General features: G+C 33.4%; 1 protein-coding gene across 1 annotated transcript in view; it reads left to right on the top strand.

Moving 5' to 3' along the window:
- LOC111886725 (wall-associated receptor kinase 2) overlaps nt 1-20,619 on the top strand; it is a 34,172-nt gene extending 13,553 nt beyond the window's left edge. The window contains exon 3 of the mRNA XM_052764301.1: nt 19,073-20,619. Within this exon, the coding sequence (XP_052620261.1) occupies nt 19,073-20,283 (1,211 nt within the window). The 3' untranslated portion in view covers nt 20,284-20,619. The remainder of the gene's footprint in view (nt 1-19,072) is intronic.
- The last annotated feature ends 862 nt before the right edge of the window (nt 20,620-21,481 follow it).

Here is a 21,481-nt window from a genome sequence, read left to right on the forward strand (position 1 = left end):
CTCTAAGGTGTATATATATATATATATATATATATATATATATATATATATATATATATATAGGGCTAGGATATAATGTGGATGGACAACTATTGTGCAGACGTGTGAACAATGCTATTCTATCAGATTTACTAAGAGAATAAGTTGTTTAATAATGTGAATACGTTCAACCTCACATAACTATCGTCATTTTTATGCATTCTCACTAATTCTTATTCATTTTTGTTCTCACACATCTTTTTTCACTCACTTTTACTCTTACAGAATACGACTCAATAAACATTCTGACAGAATGAGAATAATAATAAAAAGTCTATAATAACCTTATAGACGATTTATTTAGTGAGAATTTGTGATAATGATAATAGTTATGCAAGATTGAACGTATTCCTATTATCAACTAACATATTTTCTTTGTTATTTTTACAGAATAGCATTGTCCATATATCTGCACAATAGATATCAATCTATATTTAAACCTAGCCATCTCTCTCTCTCTCTCTCTCTCTATATATATATATATATATATATATATATATATATATATATATCATGAAGTTTTAATTTAATAGTTACTAAAAAATAAGGATTTTCCACTACTAGAAAAAAGGCCTTTTACGACGCTCATTGCGCGTCGTAAAAGGCTCAGACGACGCGCAAATGCGCGTCAAGGAAGGCCCTGTCATAAAGAGAGACGACGCGCATTTACGACGCTCATTTACGACGTGCAATTACGACACGCAATGCGTATCAAGGAAAGCACTGTCATAAAGAAAGACGACACGCATTCTCGTGTCGTGACCTTACGACGCGCTTGTTAATGACACGCAATGCGTATCAAGAAAGCCCCTGTCAAGAAAGGCCATGTCATAAATGAAGATGACACACATTTTTGCGTATCGTAAATTTAAATGTTTAAAAAAAATATTTATATATTTATTAGTTTTTAAATTAAATTTTCATTTAATGTCTCATAATAAAAATAAAATACCATATACAAAAAATACAATACATTGCATAAAATTTAATGTCATACAATTCTATTTTCTTACAATATATAAATTAAATTTACATTGTTATTAAGAGGTTTTCCCTAACAATATAACCTAATACTACATTGCTATAATAAAGGGGCACCTTCTTGTTTCAGTAACTTGTCATTAAGGTGTCTGAAGAAGCTCTAAAACCCTTCATCATGTCTCTTAGCTTCAATATCAATCCAACTCTTTATCAAGAACAACACGGAAATCCTACACAGTAATCATGTCAGTTGTACAATATCGATATCAACTAATTAATAATACACATGGTATGTATGAGAGTGGAATCAACCATATTCAAATCAATATCAACTAATCAATAATCATGTCAGTTGTATAATATTAACTAATCAATAATCAATATCAACTAAACCACAACACAACTAACACAACGATATTAGCCACTTTTTTAGCATCAGAAAACAAAATGAACTTAACAAACCTGCAAATCAAGAGAAGTCATGAATGACCCTGTATAAACTCTAAAAAAAGAAAGCAAGTAAAGTTAACAGATTAGATAAAGTACTAGACAAAAAAATACAAGAGTGAATTATTATAAATAAGAATAGAAGGAGCACCAATTTCATCCAAAACTTCCTGAACCTATATGTATCATCAAATTACCAAATTACCCATAAACTATTTAAAATAAATTAAAATTTTGTGATTTCCTTTTTGTAAATTAAAAAGTGAAAGGACCAAATGTGTAATTCCGGAAAATTAAAATTACAGGGACCATAAATGTAATTTATGCATACCTCCCAAAAGAGCTTAACTGTCCAGCTTCCTTCAGTGTAACCACCAGTGTACCGTGTGTTATTCCTCAAATCATCAACATCAAATGTCATGGTTTCCACCAGAAAGAAGCTTTTTTTTAATATTAAAAACTTTAGTTGATTTAATTAAAAAAATTAAGATAAATCAATTTAAGCAATACTTAATACCTGATTAAATTCACTGACATTAAACAATTTCAATCAAGATGGGGATATAAGATATGTTAATCCTCTATAAAACGCATTTGAAAGTGGCAATACCTGTAAATAATTAGTGGCATCAAATATAGCAAATTTTGTTTCTTTTTCCGAAATGAAAGGGTAAAAAGGTCATTTTAGAGAGATGATTATACCTGTCGGTTAAGTTTATAATCTACTATAGCATATATATACTGCAACTTATTAACATTTGTGACAATGACATCTTTACCCCCAGTTTTAAGTTAAACAACATGTCGTTTTCCAGATAACTCTTCATTAACTGTAAAATCTAGACACATATCCTTCACATCACTATCATAATGCTGCAATAATATATCAAGAAAAGAAGAATGAATTATAAAGTTTGGGATCTAATGCTGACATCTCATCAATAAAGCTGTAACGACCTAGAAGCTTTTGTACAAAAACATGGGAGAAAGAATAATCTAGTAATTACTAATTAGTAAAAAGTAAATACCACTTAATTCCATCAGATGTGGCTATTGCAATATCTAAGTTTTGTGCAGTGAAAACTGAAACAGTGTAACCTCAAAACTCAAAAGTCCCTGGATTCTATAAATAATTAGATAGTAATTACTAATTAGCATGCATATATATACAATAAAGCTAAATCAATCAATAGTAATAGTAGTTGAGGTTTACCGAGTTATTTCAGCATGCCACAGTGGTAATATTGGTGCTTGACATACTAAAAGAGTTACACCAGTAGGAACAGGGGAACAGCAGGAACTGGAACATTGGAATACAACCTATAGGATCTTCTGTTTCCACCTTAAACTTGTCATTGTCGCTTCTGATTCGAACAAATTGAAGCTTTATATGATTGGAGAAGGAGCTAAAGGAGAATGAACCTTCAAATATGTTATGACTAAAATCAATGTACTCACAAAAATTGTTTGAAGAAATATCAAACAACTTAAGAGATGTTACTAAGATCCAATTCACCGAGATTCTTCGACTCACAAAACCCTGTCAAACGACAAAAATAAAAATAAAAAAATATGCGTAAGCCATGAAACTCAAAAGGTAATTAAGTTATAAAAGATTAACCTTCAAGAAATATATTACTTGCATTTTCATGGTCATACAAGTTCAAAAAGATTAAGCATCAAGGAAAGGACCAAAGGTAATGTTACAAAATACTCACAAAAATGAAATGTGCATGCTTTAGATATATAACTTACCATGATTTGATAATGAGCCATTAAGATTATTGTGAGCGAATGGGACAACTCTTAGGGAAGATAATGCATGTATTGCTGAAGGGATGCTCCCAACAAGACTGTTAGAACTCAAATCCAAGACCTCAAGATGGTGGAAAGATGCAAAAGCTGGATGACAACAAGAGAGTGTTACAAGTCATGTATTATTGACAATTGAAGCTAGATAAGGTCCCACCTCTGTAATATTTAGCTGTTTAGTTGCAGCATCAACAAGCCTTGATTCACTCCCCCCCAAAAGTTACAAAAAGAAATATAAAAAACAAACATTTTTCAGAAACTGTTTAATCTAGAAAAGGGTTTTGTGTATACTAAAGTTGTGCAACATAAACCAGCAAGAGAATCAAGATACTTTTTCCCATTTATGTCATACACATATGAACCCTATCATAACAAGAATCAAACCTTTTTCACAATAGACATAGAATATACAAAATTCCAATACTTATAAATGTTAATAATCTTTACCTCAGATTTATCTATTACCAATGGATGCAATTCATCAGGCTGCCATCTAGCAGTGAAAGGAGCCAACATGTCATGTCCCTTATACCTAATATTGGAATAGAAGCAATCAGAAAATGATTTTTTTAAAAGAAATCCAATATTTTGAGGCATAGTATTAAAGATGCATTGCTATAACATACCCCTTACGATCAACTGCAGAATCATCAGTTTGTACAGCTTCTATACTAGTCCACCTCACCATCACACTTCTAGAACCTCCAACATTTTTTCTATGTGAACCAATCTATAACATATAACATCTTATTAAATTCAAATCATTAGAGTTGTAATCATAAAGCCTGTTTTCATCTGAGTGTCAGTAACTACAAGTCACATGAAGCAATGGAAAAAAAAAGTAAGTGGAAAATACGCTATGAATTATGAAAACAAACAAGTTATAAACTTTCATACTTTTGCAATGCTAAAAATTTAATAGCTTCTCTATTTATTTAGATAAACAGGTCCCGCGCCCCAAGGAAATTTCAATGTTTCATAAGCTATTAGGTTTAATTATGATGGAGAATATAAATCTAGCCGATATCATATTAGCAGAATAATAATTTTAACAAGGATCATATATAGTTCAATAACATATATTCCTGATTTAATTCGTGTATTAAACTGATTTTGATTCTGATTGTGTGCATGAATGGGAGGAATAACTAATAAGAGGGCCTAAACTGTGATGCAGCCCTTCGAAATAGATTACTCATCTTCTCCTATATTTTAGTGAAAAAGCTCCAAGAATCAAGTGAATGTTAAAAAAAAAAATCAATATTGATATCCCTTTTGTACGCCCTTAAAACTTGATAGAGACAGAAACTTGATAGAGATAGAAAGGGAGTCAACATGGAGAAAGAGAGTATGTCGATTGTCGACCATGTGGTGTGATGTTTATAGTTGGCTTTTAATAATCGAAATCAGATAAAGATCGGATCGGAGATGTTGAGTTTCATCCTGTTGAGCAACTCGGTTTCATGGGAGTCGCATATTAGGTAACAGGGAGAAGAACGATGGTAAGCACAACATACCTTTGTGTAACCAGAAGAGGATAATCGAACCCGTCAATCGGATGTTGGTGATGTTGTGTTTGTTCACATATAACAAATTTACCCCCACATCCAACACTTTGAGAATAAACAATATTGAACCAATTAACGAACCTTAGAGAGTTTATCGCCACCAAGATGATGCAGATGAACAAAAAAAACCAGAATCCTTTTTTCTTGATTGAGAAGATGAAGTTGAGGGATGAATGAGAAGTCGTGTTCCCCTAATTTGCTGAATGGATGAAGAAATAGGACCAAGGATAGAAGCACAACTAGACTAGGGTTTGTAACGTGGGGAGTCATTGTAGATGGAGTAGGGTAGAGGTGAAGAGGAGTGAGCGGGGTACTTCAAAATTTTGGGGGATTTTCCATGTTTCTAGTGGTGGCGGCTGCTAGGTTTTACAGAGAGTAGCAGGGGAGAAAATGAAAGAAGATATTACTATTTCAAATGTGTTATGTTTGATTAGGGTTTGCACATAGAAGGAAGTGAAAGTCGATCGGAGAAGAAGGGGTTTGCAGAGAGAAAGAAGGGAGAGAATGAAGTCGATCGATTTGGCGGGTGTAGAGAGTAGAGAGGAAGAGGAAGCGGGTGTTCAAAATTTTGGGGGATTTAGTTTCCCCCCTGAGTCCCAGAAACGCGCGTTTTTAAAATTATAAAGCGACATTTGTAGAGGACGCCCTTTTTATTATAGGTGCCCTCCGTGTTTTTAATATTTTTACATGAGACACTAATTTAAGGGCACTCAGTAATGCGCGACCTAAATCCTTAAAATTTTTGAAGAGATGACACTTTTTTAATGTCGCTCTCTAATGCGTAACATAAATCAAAGAGCGTCGTGTTTTGCGCGTCGTAAAAGGCCTTTTTTCTTGTAGTGTTCATAACTACCATAATATCAAACCAGGATAAAACTTTATGTTGTTTATTTTCAAAGAAGTCTTGAAAAATCTTTTTTTTTTTCCTTTCATTTTTATTGGAATATTCATTTTATATTAATATGTATTCATTCATAATAAATTATGATATATGGATAAAACTTAATGTTAGTTTTTTTACAAAGAAATATACGAAAATTAATAATGACAAAGCGTACACCTTTTCTTTGTTATATGAACTAGATGTGAAACCCGTGTACTGCACGGGCTGATTAAAAAAAGTTATATATGGAGATATAAACTTTTAATATTTTTTTAAAAGAAAATATTAAATATCAAAGTGTAAACATTAAGTATTTCTTAAAATAAAATTTAAAAATATATATACAAACAAAATGATGAATAAATAAATAATTCAATTTATATTAATAAAACAAACTACATAAAAATAATTATATTTTGACCATATAACATTTTTTTTAGTTTGTCAATAAAAAGCAACAAAGTTTGATTATTTTTTTTATATAGACCATTTTGCCTAAAATGACAATGAACTTTAAAAGAAACATGTCAATTTTGAATTATATATATTGAAGGAAATATATTAAAATTTGAAAATATAAGGAAACAAATTAATGACACATTAATTACTTTCTATAACCTAAAAATTAGATAGTTAATTAAGAAAATAAAAAATTACCACAAAATGACAAGTGGAAATTAATTTCTAAGAATTAACCACAAAATTACATGTGTCCAAATGCATAAGAAATTGAAAAGTGACAAAAAGTTTTTTATTTATTAGGGAGGATTGTTTCATATGGTTTCATTCATAAATGAACAAAAGAAAAAAAAGGAAGTAAAAAAATACAATGTAGTAATTTTCCTATGATCATAAATAAATACTATGCAACAATAATATAGAATGCAATATTATTGCATTCTTTTCACAAATTAATATAACTTTAATTATAATTGAATATACGTAATGTAAGTTGTATCTAAAAAAAATGAACAAGAGTATATGTTTCATTCTCATTTGTTGAGCGAAAGAGCAAACATCTCAAATCACTAATGAATGCACTTCAATCACAAATGAAAACACCTCTAATAATTTGAATACACTTCTATAATAAAAAAACTAATACCCATTTAATCATAAATGAATAAATCCGTATATGTTTTTATCATGATTTTCCTTGGATTAAATCATAAGTGAACAACAACTCCACAATCACCCAACACCACCTGCTACTACCCTAATCTTATCAAGATTGTCCCGACCACATTCAAACTACAATCAGTCCATCGTTTTCATTTGTTCATGCCGCCAACAACCACCATAATATCCCAACATCACACCCAAATCACCAACAAACTGTTACAAACCAAGTTATATACTATACTAAAATAAGTTTCTTTTGAAAAACTCAACGAGAGAGTTTGTTGAAGCATTTAATCGCCTCTTCCCATTCTTGACTTATCTCTAAACCTAATTACCTTTTGATGTTTTTGTTTAACATATGTATGAATGAGATTTTACCATGGGATCAATGGGAATACCATTAAAAAGAACATCAACAATACTCAGTAACATAAGAAGATCCTCTTTTAATTTCATTACGAAAAGAATTGTCAAGTTGTCATTATCTCATAGAATAAAAGAGGAATCCAAAAAAAATCTTGAAATTAAGCATGTTACCACTATGAAACGCATATCCCATGCACAACAATTAAACAAAATAGGCAGGGCCGGTCCATTGTTTTTTACTACCCGGGGCGAGATAAAAAAATTATGCCCTTATATGTGTAACGTACAATAACAAAAACATATAATCAAACAAACGTAGTAATTTCTAATATAAAAAATGCAGTAATTTTTATAATCAAACAAATAACACAACCAAAATATATAAAAAATCACCTAAAACGATGTCTTCGCGCATTTTTTGAAGCGAAAACATCTCTTATTTTACAATAATCAATATTTTTTAGAAAATCACTTTCAATACTTAAAATTGCTAATCCATTCAATCTTTCTTGAGTCATGGTACTTCGGAGATACGATTTCAAAAGCTTCAATTTTGAAAAACTTCTTTCTGCGGAAGCAACCGTAACCGGCACTGTCAATAATATCCTATATGCAACCAACACATTAGGGAACATATCCATTCTTCTTGCATACTCCATTATTTGAATAGATGTCCAAGGACTTCGACTTTTGTATGCTTCATCCGGCAACATTTTCTGCAAAAGTTTTAACTCAATGAATAAATCATCTCCATCAATATCATAATCTTCACCATTTTTCAAATTGGACTCAAGATTTAAACAACATTTCTTTAATTCATCATCAACTAAAGAAACTAATTTGGAACCATCAAACAAAAAACCAAATATCGATTCAAAATATTGCATTTGTTCAAATCTACTTTTCAATTGAACAAAAGCCATATCAACAAGAATAAAAAAATAATTTCTTTTAAATGCTTCTTGAGAAGATTGGTGTTCTCTTTCGGTATTTGGAATTTCATCAAAATGTTGTTTTCTTTTTTTATTGCGTTTTTGAGGAAATTCGGGTTTAACTTTAACACTATTTGCTATTTCTTTTGCTTCACTAATAGCAAAGTCAAACCCACTTTCCCTATATTCTTCAAAATAATTAATTAACCCTTCTAAATTTTTTACAGCAACATCAAGAAGCATTTCTTTGGATTGTAACTTTTTGCTTACCAAATTAATTTTGTACAAAATATCATACCATATAACTAAACTTAAAATAAATTCAAAACTAGAAAATTCACCATTTACTAGTGAATCAGCATCTCTACACACTTGTCCATTATCACTTATTATAGATAGTTTTTTTAAAGCTTTTCTTATTTGATAAAATTGTGTTTTTATTGCTTTAACACATTCAATATGACTTTCCCAACGAGTAGCTGATAATGATTTAAGTGTTAGATCATCAACAAACTCAAGTAAAACACTCCATCTTTTGGTTGAATTGGAAAAAACATTATAAAGCGTTTGACATGTACCAAAAAAAGTTTTTGCCTTTTGGCAAGAATTTGCCATATCACACAAAACCAAATTTAAACTATGACATCCACAAGGCATATAAAAAGCTCTATTATTTATATCAAGCAATCGTTTTTGAACACCTTGGTGTTTACCTTTCATATTTGCCCCATTATCATACCCTTGACCACGAACATAATTAATATCCAAATCAAGAGATTTTAGGGCATCTTGTAAAACATTAAAAAGACCAAGACCGGATGTATCTTCTACATTTAAAAACTCTAAAAAAAACTCTTCAACTTTTAATGGAACACTTTCCAAATCTACACATCTTATAATCAAAGTCATTTGTTCTTGGTGACTAGCATCCGGAGTGCAATCAAGAATTATAGAAAAATATTTTGCCCTTTTGATTTTTTTTTTATAATTGCACATTTTACCTCGGATGCTAACATTTCAATTAATTCATTTTGAATTTTATGACTAAGATAATGATTATGTGTTTCTTTGTCTTGAATCATTCGAAAATGTTCTTTCATTACCGGATCCCACTCCGCAATTGATTCAATTACACTTAAAAAATTTCCATTTGAGTTTTCATAAATTTTTTCATTTGTACCACGAAAAGCCAAGTTATTTTTTGCTAAACATTTTACAACAGAAATAATTCTAACCATAACTTCTTTCCAATGTTCGGTATCTTTTTTTATCATTTCTTGAATTTCTTTGTCAATTCTTTCGTTTTTATTTAACCTAATTCGCGTTTCATTCCATGTTCTTAAATTATCCATATGATTGGAACTATTTTCATGTTGTTTTAATGTTTCACTAAGATGCTTCCAATCTTTAATTCCTTCGGTAGCCAAACTACTTTTAGTTCGAATAGTTTTAAACAACTTACAACAAAAACAAAAAACTTTATCAAGTTCTTTTGAATACACTAACCATTTTCTATCAAAAGAATCACCATTTCTTAATTTCCGAATGAAAAAATCAAATGAAAAATGTCTACCAAATGAATCTTTTGGAAAAATTGTGTTGGTATCAACTTCTCTATTTGGCCCTTTTTCTATTAGTAAATCTTTCATTTTTGAATCTAAATCATCCCATACTCTAGGATCAAAAATATTAAAATCACTTGGTTTATCTTTATCAAAAAAATCATTTTTTTCAAAATCATTGGAAATATCAACCGAATCATTGGAAGTACTAGGTGGAACATTAAAATTATTAACCGGATCATTGGAATTTTGATTTCTAACAAAATATTTATTCAAAGACCCTCTTAATTGATTAGCATCTTCTTGTTCTTTTCTTTTTCGTTTTCTATTTTGAGCACCCGATGGTTGTTTTCGGGGAAACATATTTAAAAATCAGCAAAGAAAAAAGCTAAGCAAAGAAAATAATCAATAATTCTAGTTATAAAAGCTAAGCAAAGAAAGATACAACCTGTCCAAAGTTTTCATTTTTATTTCCCTCTTTAAAGATGCCGATAATCTGAAAATTAAAACATACAATTAGAAATACAAATCCATTTTCAACAACTACTGACTAATAAGTAATAACACTACAATGAAATAAATATATACCTTTCAAGATTTCAAAATAAACAAAAATAAGCCTCCCAAGTCCCAAGTCCTGATTCACATCACAGAAACAAAAACAAAACTTTAGATAATTCAGAAACTGTGGTTGATGTTCATACAGAAATAAAAAAAATCATTAGAAGAAAAATAGAAAACTTACCCTAATAAGTTGAAGAGCACAAAATGAGAACTGAAAAGAGAATTCAGAAACTGTGTTCACTTCGTTTTCTATTTGAAAACAATTGAAAATTCCAATTTCCAAATCTGCAACTCAAACAACAAATCACAATATTCAATTAATCATATTAAGAAAAAAGAAACAATGATTGAAGAAAACTCATAGACTCACAGTCAATTGAAGAAAACTCACCCAAAATTCGAGTTTATCAGAATGAAGAATAGAAATTGGCAAATTGCAATCAGAAGAAAACTCACGGCTGTGTTTGTCTGTTTGATTTCTTGCCTTCTTCACTGGTTCGTACTTCCCTTCTTCACGGCTGTGTTTGATTTCTTGCCTTCTTCACTGGTTCGTACTTCCCTTGGTTTCCTCGATTGAACGTATAGGCTATAAGTTTTAGAGAAGATTGATTGATTGAATAAGAAATTGAGAAGAAGATTGAATAAGAAATTGAGAAGAAGAATGAATAAGAAATCGGCTGAATCGGTGATGCTCACACAACAAACACGTTGAATCCATTCGAACGTTGGTCGACCGACTCCTCATCTCCCGACTCCTCATCTCCCGATTGCGCTAATTCACTTGGCGCTCAAGCTCAAGAGTCAAGATCGCTGAATCGGAATGCCCTAATGCTGACTTGCTGGACTATTGGAGTAATTGGGTTTAATTTTTGGGCCAAAATTATATACATATATTATAACTTGCTGGATAAAAAATATGCCCCTATTTTTTTGATGCCCTGGGCCTAAGCCCAACTTGCCCATGTAGCTGGGCCGGCCCTGAAAATAGGTATCGTTGTAGTAAGATGATATTAACGTGGGGGTGTTGTTGATGAAAAAAGCCACCGACTTGTTTGATTTCCACAAAGATAGTACAATAGATAGACAATTAAATAGGTGTAAGTTTAAGCCAACAAGGAAGTTGTATAATTAAAAATGCATAAGTGTCGGCTTCACAAGACTTCAACTGAATTGAAAATGATAAATCGTTCAGGTTCCGTCTAATTTCTTACACTCATATAACGTATATAACATGAAGAAACACAAGAGTCATAAGTTATAAAAAATAATGGTCCTGGAGTATATGATATTCAGTCAAAATGTTCCTAAAAATCAACACAACTTGTTTCCAAAGAGATGTGAAGTTCGTTCGAGGAGGGGAGATGAAGGCGGAGGGAAGAACCACCGCAGGAGATGAAAGAAACAGTTCGGCGGGGATAGCCAAAAGCACCTATAGTTCTAGAACAGAAAGTAAGAGAGAGAGAGAGAGAGAGAGAGAGTGCGTAAATCCCATCAATCAGTTGCTATTGTGCAATAAAGGATCACAAAAGATGAAGGCCTCGTTCAGATGGTCGTTTGAACTGATGTTGGCGATGAATGTGCGTGAGGGTTTACATCCAGTCAGAAAAAAGGTGTAGAAGATTATCTTGATATGAGGCGTAATCGGTAGGTTAAGGTGGATGATGATGGTGTCTCTAGAACCATGCATGTCGAACCCTATTTTAAAGAGAGAAAGAGAGGGAGAGAAAGAGATGATTATATTCAATTAGTAGGGTGATTCACAGGTAGTCCAATGTTATTCGATACGAAGGAACAGGTGGGAAGGGGTCATCAATTGTCCCCGAGAAAGAAAGAGTGGAGCGGTGGTGGCCACGATATTATCCAGATGAGAATTAACGGTTGTTGTAAGGCACCGATAACACTAGTAGAACACTATACAAATTTGTTTGGGGGGTTTCTTCTTAAGATATGATAGGTAACGTAGAGAAAAGAAGATGGCTAGTTTTACGCCTAGTTCCTAAGTTCAAGCAAATAAAAGAAAAGAAGAGAAAAAAATCCAGGAGAGAAAATAAGAGAAAGGAAAGGTAAATAAAGTTTTCTTTTGTGTTTCGGAGTTGGAGAAAAATTAATCATTTTGTTATATCTTTCCAAATACTTCCAAATTGGAAGAAAAGTTAGGAGGGAAAATGATCCTTCCATTTCTCTCTACTTCCTTCCACTTCATTCCTTTAATGAAACTCGAGAACACCAATTTATTTTACTTTCTTCTCATTTCCACCCATTTCCTTTCTTTTCTCTCGTTAGGTTGAACTCGGGAAATGGGTGTTAAGGTAACAAATAAATTGATATCCCCAAAATACCCTTATCGTCTATTATCAACTTTCAATTTCATCATATAACTTTTTATATTTACATTAATGGCCCATGTATAATAGCCATTGGTCTTAATAATTGAAAGGTCCAGATTTATTCAAGTATTCTCAACCTTTTTGGTGTTCTTGATATATATATATATATATATATATATATACACTCATCCTGATGGCCGATGCAACATAATGTGATCGTGACAACATTGGATACTGAAACGAGGGTTACTCTTTTTTGTTTGGCATTGCAACACTTCATAGTTGCTATACTAGATTCAGTCTGATACTAAATTGAAAATCAATTCACTCTATTCTTTAAGAATAAGGTTATATAAGAATCAATTCATTTGATTCTTTTATGAAAGGAAAAACAAAGAAGAAAACTTAAAACGGGACACTAGTAGGAACAAGGGCGGAAGAAAAAAAAAATAGGAGAGAAAAACTTTTCTAGAAATATTACTTGATCTCTATGTATCTTATTGAATCAAAAGTAAAAACTGGAAATTTAATCATAATACATAACACCTTATTTATACTAGACTTGATGGAGTCCTCCAATGCAAAAACGTTAAAACAAAAAAGTTTCCTAAAATAAGGATAATCATTAAATTATAAAAATCTTATCAATATGGAATCTAAGTAAAATACTAAGACCTGATAATATTGCCATATGATTATTGAAAGATAGAAATGACAAGGTTCTTGATGAAAAGCATAAAAGATACAAACAAGAATAAGGTGAATAAATATTTGCTAAGACCAAACCCTAATGGGCTAAAGGCTAAAAGGCCTATAAACACATGGGCTAACAACATATAGGCTAACACCCCCTCAAACTCATAATGCCGCAACAATAAGCATTGAGAGTTGGTCACACAAAAAACAAAACCGAGACGCTAATAGAGCCTTCGTAAAAATATCCGCATGCTGCAAGGTTGATGAAACAAACGAGAGCCTCTCTCTTCCGAGTTGTAAGTGATGACGTGTGAAGGGACAATCAATCTCTATGTGATTTGTCCACCAATGGAAAATAGAATTCTTCGCAATTTGTATCACACTTTTGTTATTACAATTCAGGAGAGTAGGTGAAGAAATGTGAATCCCCATATCTGCAAGAAGCCATCGTAACCAAATAATCTCACGGGTTGTCACAACCATAGCACAATACTCAGCCTCCATGGACGATCTAGAAACGACATCTTTTTTCTTGCTATTCCATGAAATGAGAGACTCTCCAAGAAACATGCAGAATCCGGTGGTGGATTTACGATCATGACGATCACCATCCCAATCAACATCACTATAGGCACGTAACTCAAGAGAATACGTTGAGGGAAACAAGAGGTTTTGAAACTGAGTGCCATGAAGATATCTCAGAAACTGAGTGCCATGCAGCAAACCCAAATCCTTCATAGCAAAACGATAAGCTAGATCATGCTTCAAAGAGTCAATACCACTATGGTCATCACAAGTAACGATCGTGTCATCCAGATATAAGGACAAAAGAATCTGTCCTGTACTCGAGCATATAATAAACAAAGTCGAATCATGATCACTCTGAAAAAATCCAAGAGAGGTAATCATTGTGGAGAATTTGTCAAACCAAACACGAGGTGCTTGCTTGAGACCATACAAAGCTTTTGCGAAGCCGACAAGCCTCACCCGGCTAATGCTGAATTCCTGGGGAAGGAGACATATAAACCTCCTCATGGAGGCCACCATTCAAAAAGGCATTCTTGACATCCATTTAAAAGATCTTCCACTATCGAACAAATGAAACTGCAGTCATAGTAAGAATTGTCGTCATCTTTGCCACTAGGGCAAAGGTCTCCTCATATTCCAAACCATACTGTTGGGAATACCCTTTTTCTACAATTCTATCCTTGTACCACTCAACAGACCCTTTAGATTTTGTTTTTATCTTGTACTCCAGCGACAACCAATCCTATATTTCCTAGGAGGAAGGGAAACCAAATCCCATGTATGAATTCAATGAAGAGCAGTGAGTTCCTCAGCTATAGCATTCTATCAAAGAGAATCTAATACAACCTCTTTATACGATTAAGGTTTATACAAAATGGTGGATGCTATCTATAAAGGAAGCAAATGATCATGAGTATGAAGAATAAGTAAAATTTAGAAGCTTGGTGGACTTGATAGGACGAGTAGACCTCCTGAGGGGTGGTGGTGGAAGTGGATCTTCAATCTCAACAGTCGAAGGGGCATACTCAGGAGCAGGAGGAGTCGATGAAATCTCTGAAGAAGTGGGAGTGTCATGAGCTGAACGATTAGACGACATAGATGGATATCGAGTCTTTATCTCTTCACCGAAAGGATCAATATGTAGAAGATTTAACTTCGTTATATTGTGGGTTGTATTAATAATCAAGTAGAAAAGAATATGTTCCAACAAAGTGGCATGTCGAGAAACATATAACTGTAGACTCCCAGGAACATAGCAACAATATCCTTTCTTTCCAACAACATACCCCAAAATACACAAATAGCAGATTCCAGCCCCAACTTGTTCCTCTCAACATGAGGCCGAAGAAAAAAACAAGTACATCCAAAACTCGTAAGGCAAAGTAGTCTGGTAGGTGATCATATAGCTTCTCAAAAGGAGACATTCCTGAATTCAATGAAGTAGGGATACGATTAACCACATAAAAAATAGTTAGTACTCTTTCTCCCTAAAACGCACTAGGAACCTGTGTAGACAGGAGCAGTGAGCGGTCTGTCTCAACAATATGACAGTGTTTTCGTTCTGCCACATTGTTTTGCTGAGGAGTGTCAATACACGATGGCTGGTGTATGGTACCATCCGAAGCAAGTAACCAAGTAAAATCGTTAGAGGTATATTCACCCCCTAAGTCACACCTGAATCACTTGATCATAGCCGGATTTTGATTTTTAACAAGAGCTCTAAAACTATTGTAAATGCCAAGGAAATCAGATCTACATTTCATAAGATAAACCTAGGTATACCAAGTATAATCATCTGTAAAAGATGCATAATAGGTCGACCCACCCTTTGTGGATACTAGTGTAGGACCCCATACATCAGAATGAATAATATCAAAAGGAACAGTAGAATAAAACATAATTTTAATAAAAGGTAAAGCAGAGAATTTTTCCAGTTTACAACCACTACAATTAGAAATCTCACCAGTGTTCAAATGACCCAAAACACCACTAGATGCTAGAAAACTCAAATGCGATACATACACATGTCCCAAACGAGAAATCCAAAGATAAAACTTAGACGAAAAAGGACTCAAATGAAAAGAAGACAAATCAATGTTGGAGGCAGAAACATCAGACACTTTGAGAACCTCCAAGACATACAGTTACCCCACCCTGCGGCTGATCCCAATCACATTTTGGGTGTGTTGATCCTGTATAACAGAATCAGAAAAGAACACCCAATTACTAGACTTACACAACTGACTGACTGAAGCAAGATTCAAAGTAAGTTTTGGAATGTAATAAACATCAAGGATAGTGATATGAGAAATAGAAACATACCTAATACCCTCGAATGGCATAAATGTATCACTAGCAGACATAACAGAGATAGATGACACATATGACAAAGAAGTAAATGATGACAAATGAGGAGTCATGTGATGGGTTGCACCAGAATTTAAAATCCACAAAGATGAGGGAATACCTGAGGTACCGGATGAAGTAGGACCAGAGTGAGACATAGATGCAGACATGGTAGTGGGATTAGAGGCCAAATACTGTTTGAAACTCTCAAAAACCTTTTGATTCAATGTAGATTGTGACACGTTTCCAACAGATTCTGTGTCAACTGGTGGTGTAGCAGCAACATCAAACTATGGAGGACGAGGTGTCCATGGACGAGTACTAGAGGAATGTGGCTGAAACTTCTGCTGACCAGACTTATTCTGTTGTCCCGACTGAGGCTGACCAGATTTACACTTGTTGACTAACAATGGACACTGAGCTTTCCAATGATTTTTCTGTTTTCAGAATGCATACTCATCATAAGTAACCCTTGGAGTTTGTCGAGACTGATTAGAGGAAACAGCAAGCAAAGCATGACTGGAAGTTGGAATGGAGGTTGCTTTAAATAATTTATCCGCGTAAGACTTGATACGAGTCTCTTCAGCAATCAGCTCATGAAAAATAGAATCCACCGAGGGAAGGGGGGATCGATGAAGAATCATTCCACGTAGGCCTTCAAAATCAGAAAGCAACGACATTAAAAACTGGTCCAAACGTTGTTCTTCCCTCTTAGCAATATAAGACTTAAAATCGTTTAACTCTTTAGATTCAGTAAGAGCCAATTGATCCCACAAATCAGACATAGTAACATATAAATCTTGAATACTCATATCATTTTATTGAAGAACACGGATATCATATCTTAATTGATATTATTTAGCAAAGTTAGACTAAGTATACAGTTTCTCTAAATGATTCAAAACTTCGTTTATTTTGTCATATTTAGTCAAATGCATACCACTAGATTATGTAAGAGAATTGTTAATCCAAGTAATGACCTTGGAGTTATCAGTCTCCCAAGTAGACTTAGCAATTTGAAACACAAATACACGACTTTGTGAGAGACATTACACGACACGAATACACGACATGAATACATCATTAAAATTGAGAAAACGCTTATTTCTCTTCGTGTATTTGTATCGTATCAAATTCGTGACTAACATGTTTTCATGACATGAATACACGAATTGTCAGGTCTACTCCCAAACATCAACCAACAAATCAAAATTCTCAGCTTGAGGCACTGAAGGTTTGGCTTTAGTCCTAGTGACATATCCCCACATATTCTTCCCTCAAAGGAAGTTCTTCATAACATAACTCCAATAAGTATAATTCTTTCCATCTAATCAAATACCAATTGCCTGAAGGGAATCATCATTTCCAGTCATGTTGGCAATATATTAATAACCACAACAACATATAACCAATCATAGTGTGTGTTTGACATGAAGCTTTTGGAAGCGTCTGGGAGCTTCTAGCTTTTAGCTTTTGATAAAACGCTCTAGTTTATATAAAAATCTTCATTTGGCGGTACGGTCATTTAATTTTTAGTTTAAACAAAACACTCCAAATCTAAAAGCTACTTCATGTAGTGTTTAACAAAATGCTATTGAGCTTTTGAAATCAATTTCCATAATTACCCTTATATATATATATATATATATATATATATATATATATATATATATATATATATATATATATATATATATATATATATTAATTGTCCTTTTATGTAATTTTATATATTTTAAAAGCTTTCAACTATTTTTGCCTAACTGTCATATAACAAAATAAAAGCCACAACTTCCCGCTACCAGCTACCCGCCACCCGCTACTCGCTTCCAGCTAACAACGACTTTTGCCAAACAAGTACATAGAATGAGAACAGTAACAAACCAACGGAAGCAACTAATCGAACAATAAGAGATCGAACAACAACAACAAACTAACAACAACAATCAAATACCAACAAGCAAACGAACACTAGCAATGAAGAAGCATCAAACAGATTGGAAACGAAACGACTACAACAACCTTAGCTAAGACCACAGATGACTGCTACAAAACCTTCTAACAACGTATCAAACATCCGTTCTGATATCATATGATAATATTACTATCTGATTATTGAAAGAGAGAAATTACAAGGTTCTTGATGAAAAACATAAAAGCTACAAACAAGAAAAGAGAGAATAAATATTAGTTAAGATCAAACCTAATGAGCTAAAGGCTAAAATGCTCGTAAACATGTAGGCTAACAAGATATATGCTAAGAAGACCATGTTAATATTTTTAGTTCATTTTTTCTTCTATGAGGCCGTATTCATTAATTTTGCAATTCCTTACCAAACTTCTTCTCTTCTCTCAGCCTCCATATTTCTTCCCTTTGGTTCTTTTAAAATCACCTGCGCATACGATATCTGCATCAACTACTCCTGCGCAATAGTTGTCAGATAACATCTTTTGTTCTCTTATTACCTGGACAAAGGCAAAAATAGATTAATCGTACTCAGATTCCCAACGATCAATGAGCATGCCAGGGTTTTGAACTTTAAGCATTAAGTCCATGCATCAAGTCAAGAGCGACTGCTGGCATCAAACAATATTCATTTTTAGCCAATTGACAACAGGTTCAACAATAGTCGTAAGATCTAGTACCAGTTAAGATGTGCATTGCAACAGTCGTCGCTGCATCTTGCTCAATTAGTTTATGCATTGCTTCTGTCTTTTAATCTAGCTTGGTCACAATGCTTTTATATTTTAATGTATACAAAAAACAAACTCTCAAACAAACAAACATTCCGTGCATTGTTACCTAATGGATCTTTTTTAACACATGCTTTTATATTTTAATTTATACAAAAAACAAATATTTATTGTAGAGCTTTATTTGTTTTCCTTTCGCATGTAGTTCTGGTGTTTGGCTTTCTAGCCATATTATCTGGCATAACTGGCATTTGCTTTGGCATAAGGAAGAGGAAACTGAACAAGCTACGAGAAAAGTTTTTTGAGAAAAACGGGGGTGAGTTTCTGAAACAAAAGCTCAAGGCACCAGGGGCTAGTGATGCCGTGACTATGTTTAGTAGTGAACAGCTCCGAAAAGCTACTGATAACTATTCCGAGGAGCAAATTATTGGCCGAGGTGGTTCTGGTATAGTGTACAAAGGAATCTTGTTGGATAAACGTGTTGTTGCAATAAAAAAGTCTAAACTAGTTGATGGGACCCAAGCAGAGCAATTCATCAATGAAGTCTTGATCCTTACACAAATCATCCACCGCAATGTGGTTAAGCTATTAGGTTGTTGTTTGGAAGAGGAGGTACCAGTACTAGTCTATGAATTCATCTCGAATAACACGCTTTTCTATCACATTCATAATAGATTGGGCGGAATGAGTTGGTTATCATGGGAGAATCGGCTAAGAGTTGCTACTGAAGCTGCAACTGCATTTGCATACCTTCACTCACAAGCTGCTATGCCTATCATACACAGAGATGTCAAGTCTGCAAATATATTATTAGATGAAAACTACACCACAAAAGTATCAGATTTTGGTGCTTCGAGGTTGGTCCCTTTAGATCACGATCAAGTAACTACTCTTATTCAGGGCACACTTGGGTACTTGGATCCTGAATACTACCATACAAGTCAGTTAACCGATAAGAGTGATGTTTATAGCTTCGGTGTGGTCGTTGCAGAACTCTTAACCGGGAGAAAACCCATTTGTGCAGGTAGAACCAATGAGGAAAAGAATTTGGCAACATACTTTGTCAAGTCAATGAACGAAAATCGTTTATTCCAAATTGTTGAACCACGGTTGCTACATGAAGGGACTATTGAGCAGTTACAAGCAGTAGCTGAGATCGCAAAGAAATGCCTTAACTTATTAGGAGAAAATAGACCTACCATGACAGAGGTGGCAATGGAGTTAGAGGGTTTAAGAAAGTTTTCAACTCATCCATGGGTTCAACGTCAAGAAACACGTGATGAAACCAAAAGCCTAATTCTAGAAGTAGAGCAATCTGATCTTTATGCTGTCCCGTTAATCCCACATAGTACTAACGAGCGGGAATCTTACTCGGGTTCGACAGGAATTGTTGATCAAGAAAACATACCACGCTAAGTTTGTATGGTGCTTGTAATATATAGACTAGTCCCGGTTGTTGGAGAATCAGCATGACCATGCTTTTTTCAAAACATTGTTATTGTCGTCTTCACTGAGTTGTGTCGAGTCGTCTATGCTTATATGCTTTTACTTCTTTGTTTGTCGTCAAGAGTACCTCGTGGGTAATTTGAGTGATTTTGTTAGGTGTTTCCTTTTAACTACCATATGATCCTTTGTTATTCGCATGAGTTCGAGATACATATGTAACATAAAAAGCGTTCGTCATTTTTATAGTTTGTTAAAATTTGGTTCATGACTTCTTAGTTAATAAAAAAATTTGCACCATGCTTCTTTTATCTTTCTAACCATGCTGATTTTCCATGATCATGGAGCTTTTCTTACTAGATGGTCATGCATGGTGAAGCACGTCAAGCAAATCCTTCACATGTTGAGCGACAGGCACCATTTAACTTATTTTTTACAAGCCTCTAATTTTTCTAGTATTTGACTCTTAATACATATCTCTTTTTGTTGATTGTTATATTAAATAAGCTTTCCTTCGTAATTGTCAAATTTAGTAGATAAAACTGCAAAAATAATCCATGTGGTTTATATTTTTTTCGGGTTTTAATCTAAACCCTGACAATTTTGGATGCATAATCCTTTTGAATAGGTTTTTCTATAGAATTGGTCATAGAAGTTCAAATGTCTATTTTAGCCTTTTTTTTTTTTTTTTTTTTCATTTGTCATTATTATTTTTAAAAAAATAAACCCCCCTCGCCCACCGGTTTTTAATCATTTTTAACATTTTATTATTAAGAAAAGAAATATAATAGAAACCAACCCCTCCCCACTTCCACCATAATCTTTCCCACAACCCTCCTCCTTTTGTCTTGTCAGGCGGCCAATGCAACTCCTCCAATCACCATCTACTTGCAATTCCAATAATAAGCATTACTCTTTTTGTATTTAATCCCAAATAATTTTCTATCTACAAATATACCTTCAAACAATTTTGATTCAAAACAAGTTGATGACACATATGAACTTCAATCCAATACCTCCGTCAACAACATCCCCTTTCCCATTTCTCTTTTTTCAAAAAATAGATTAAAGAAATCGATCTGTTTCCATCCTCCAAACCCATGTTTCAATTTATACTTTGTTCATCCCTAGTTTCAAACAATTTTGGCTTAATCCGGTTTTTAGAATGGTT

The sequence above is a fragment of the Lactuca sativa genome, chromosome 5, assembly GCF_002870075.4.
Source record: "Lactuca sativa cultivar Salinas chromosome 5, Lsat_Salinas_v11, whole genome shotgun sequence".
In the NCBI taxonomy this organism is placed as follows: domain Eukaryota; kingdom Viridiplantae; phylum Streptophyta; class Magnoliopsida; order Asterales; family Asteraceae; genus Lactuca; species Lactuca sativa.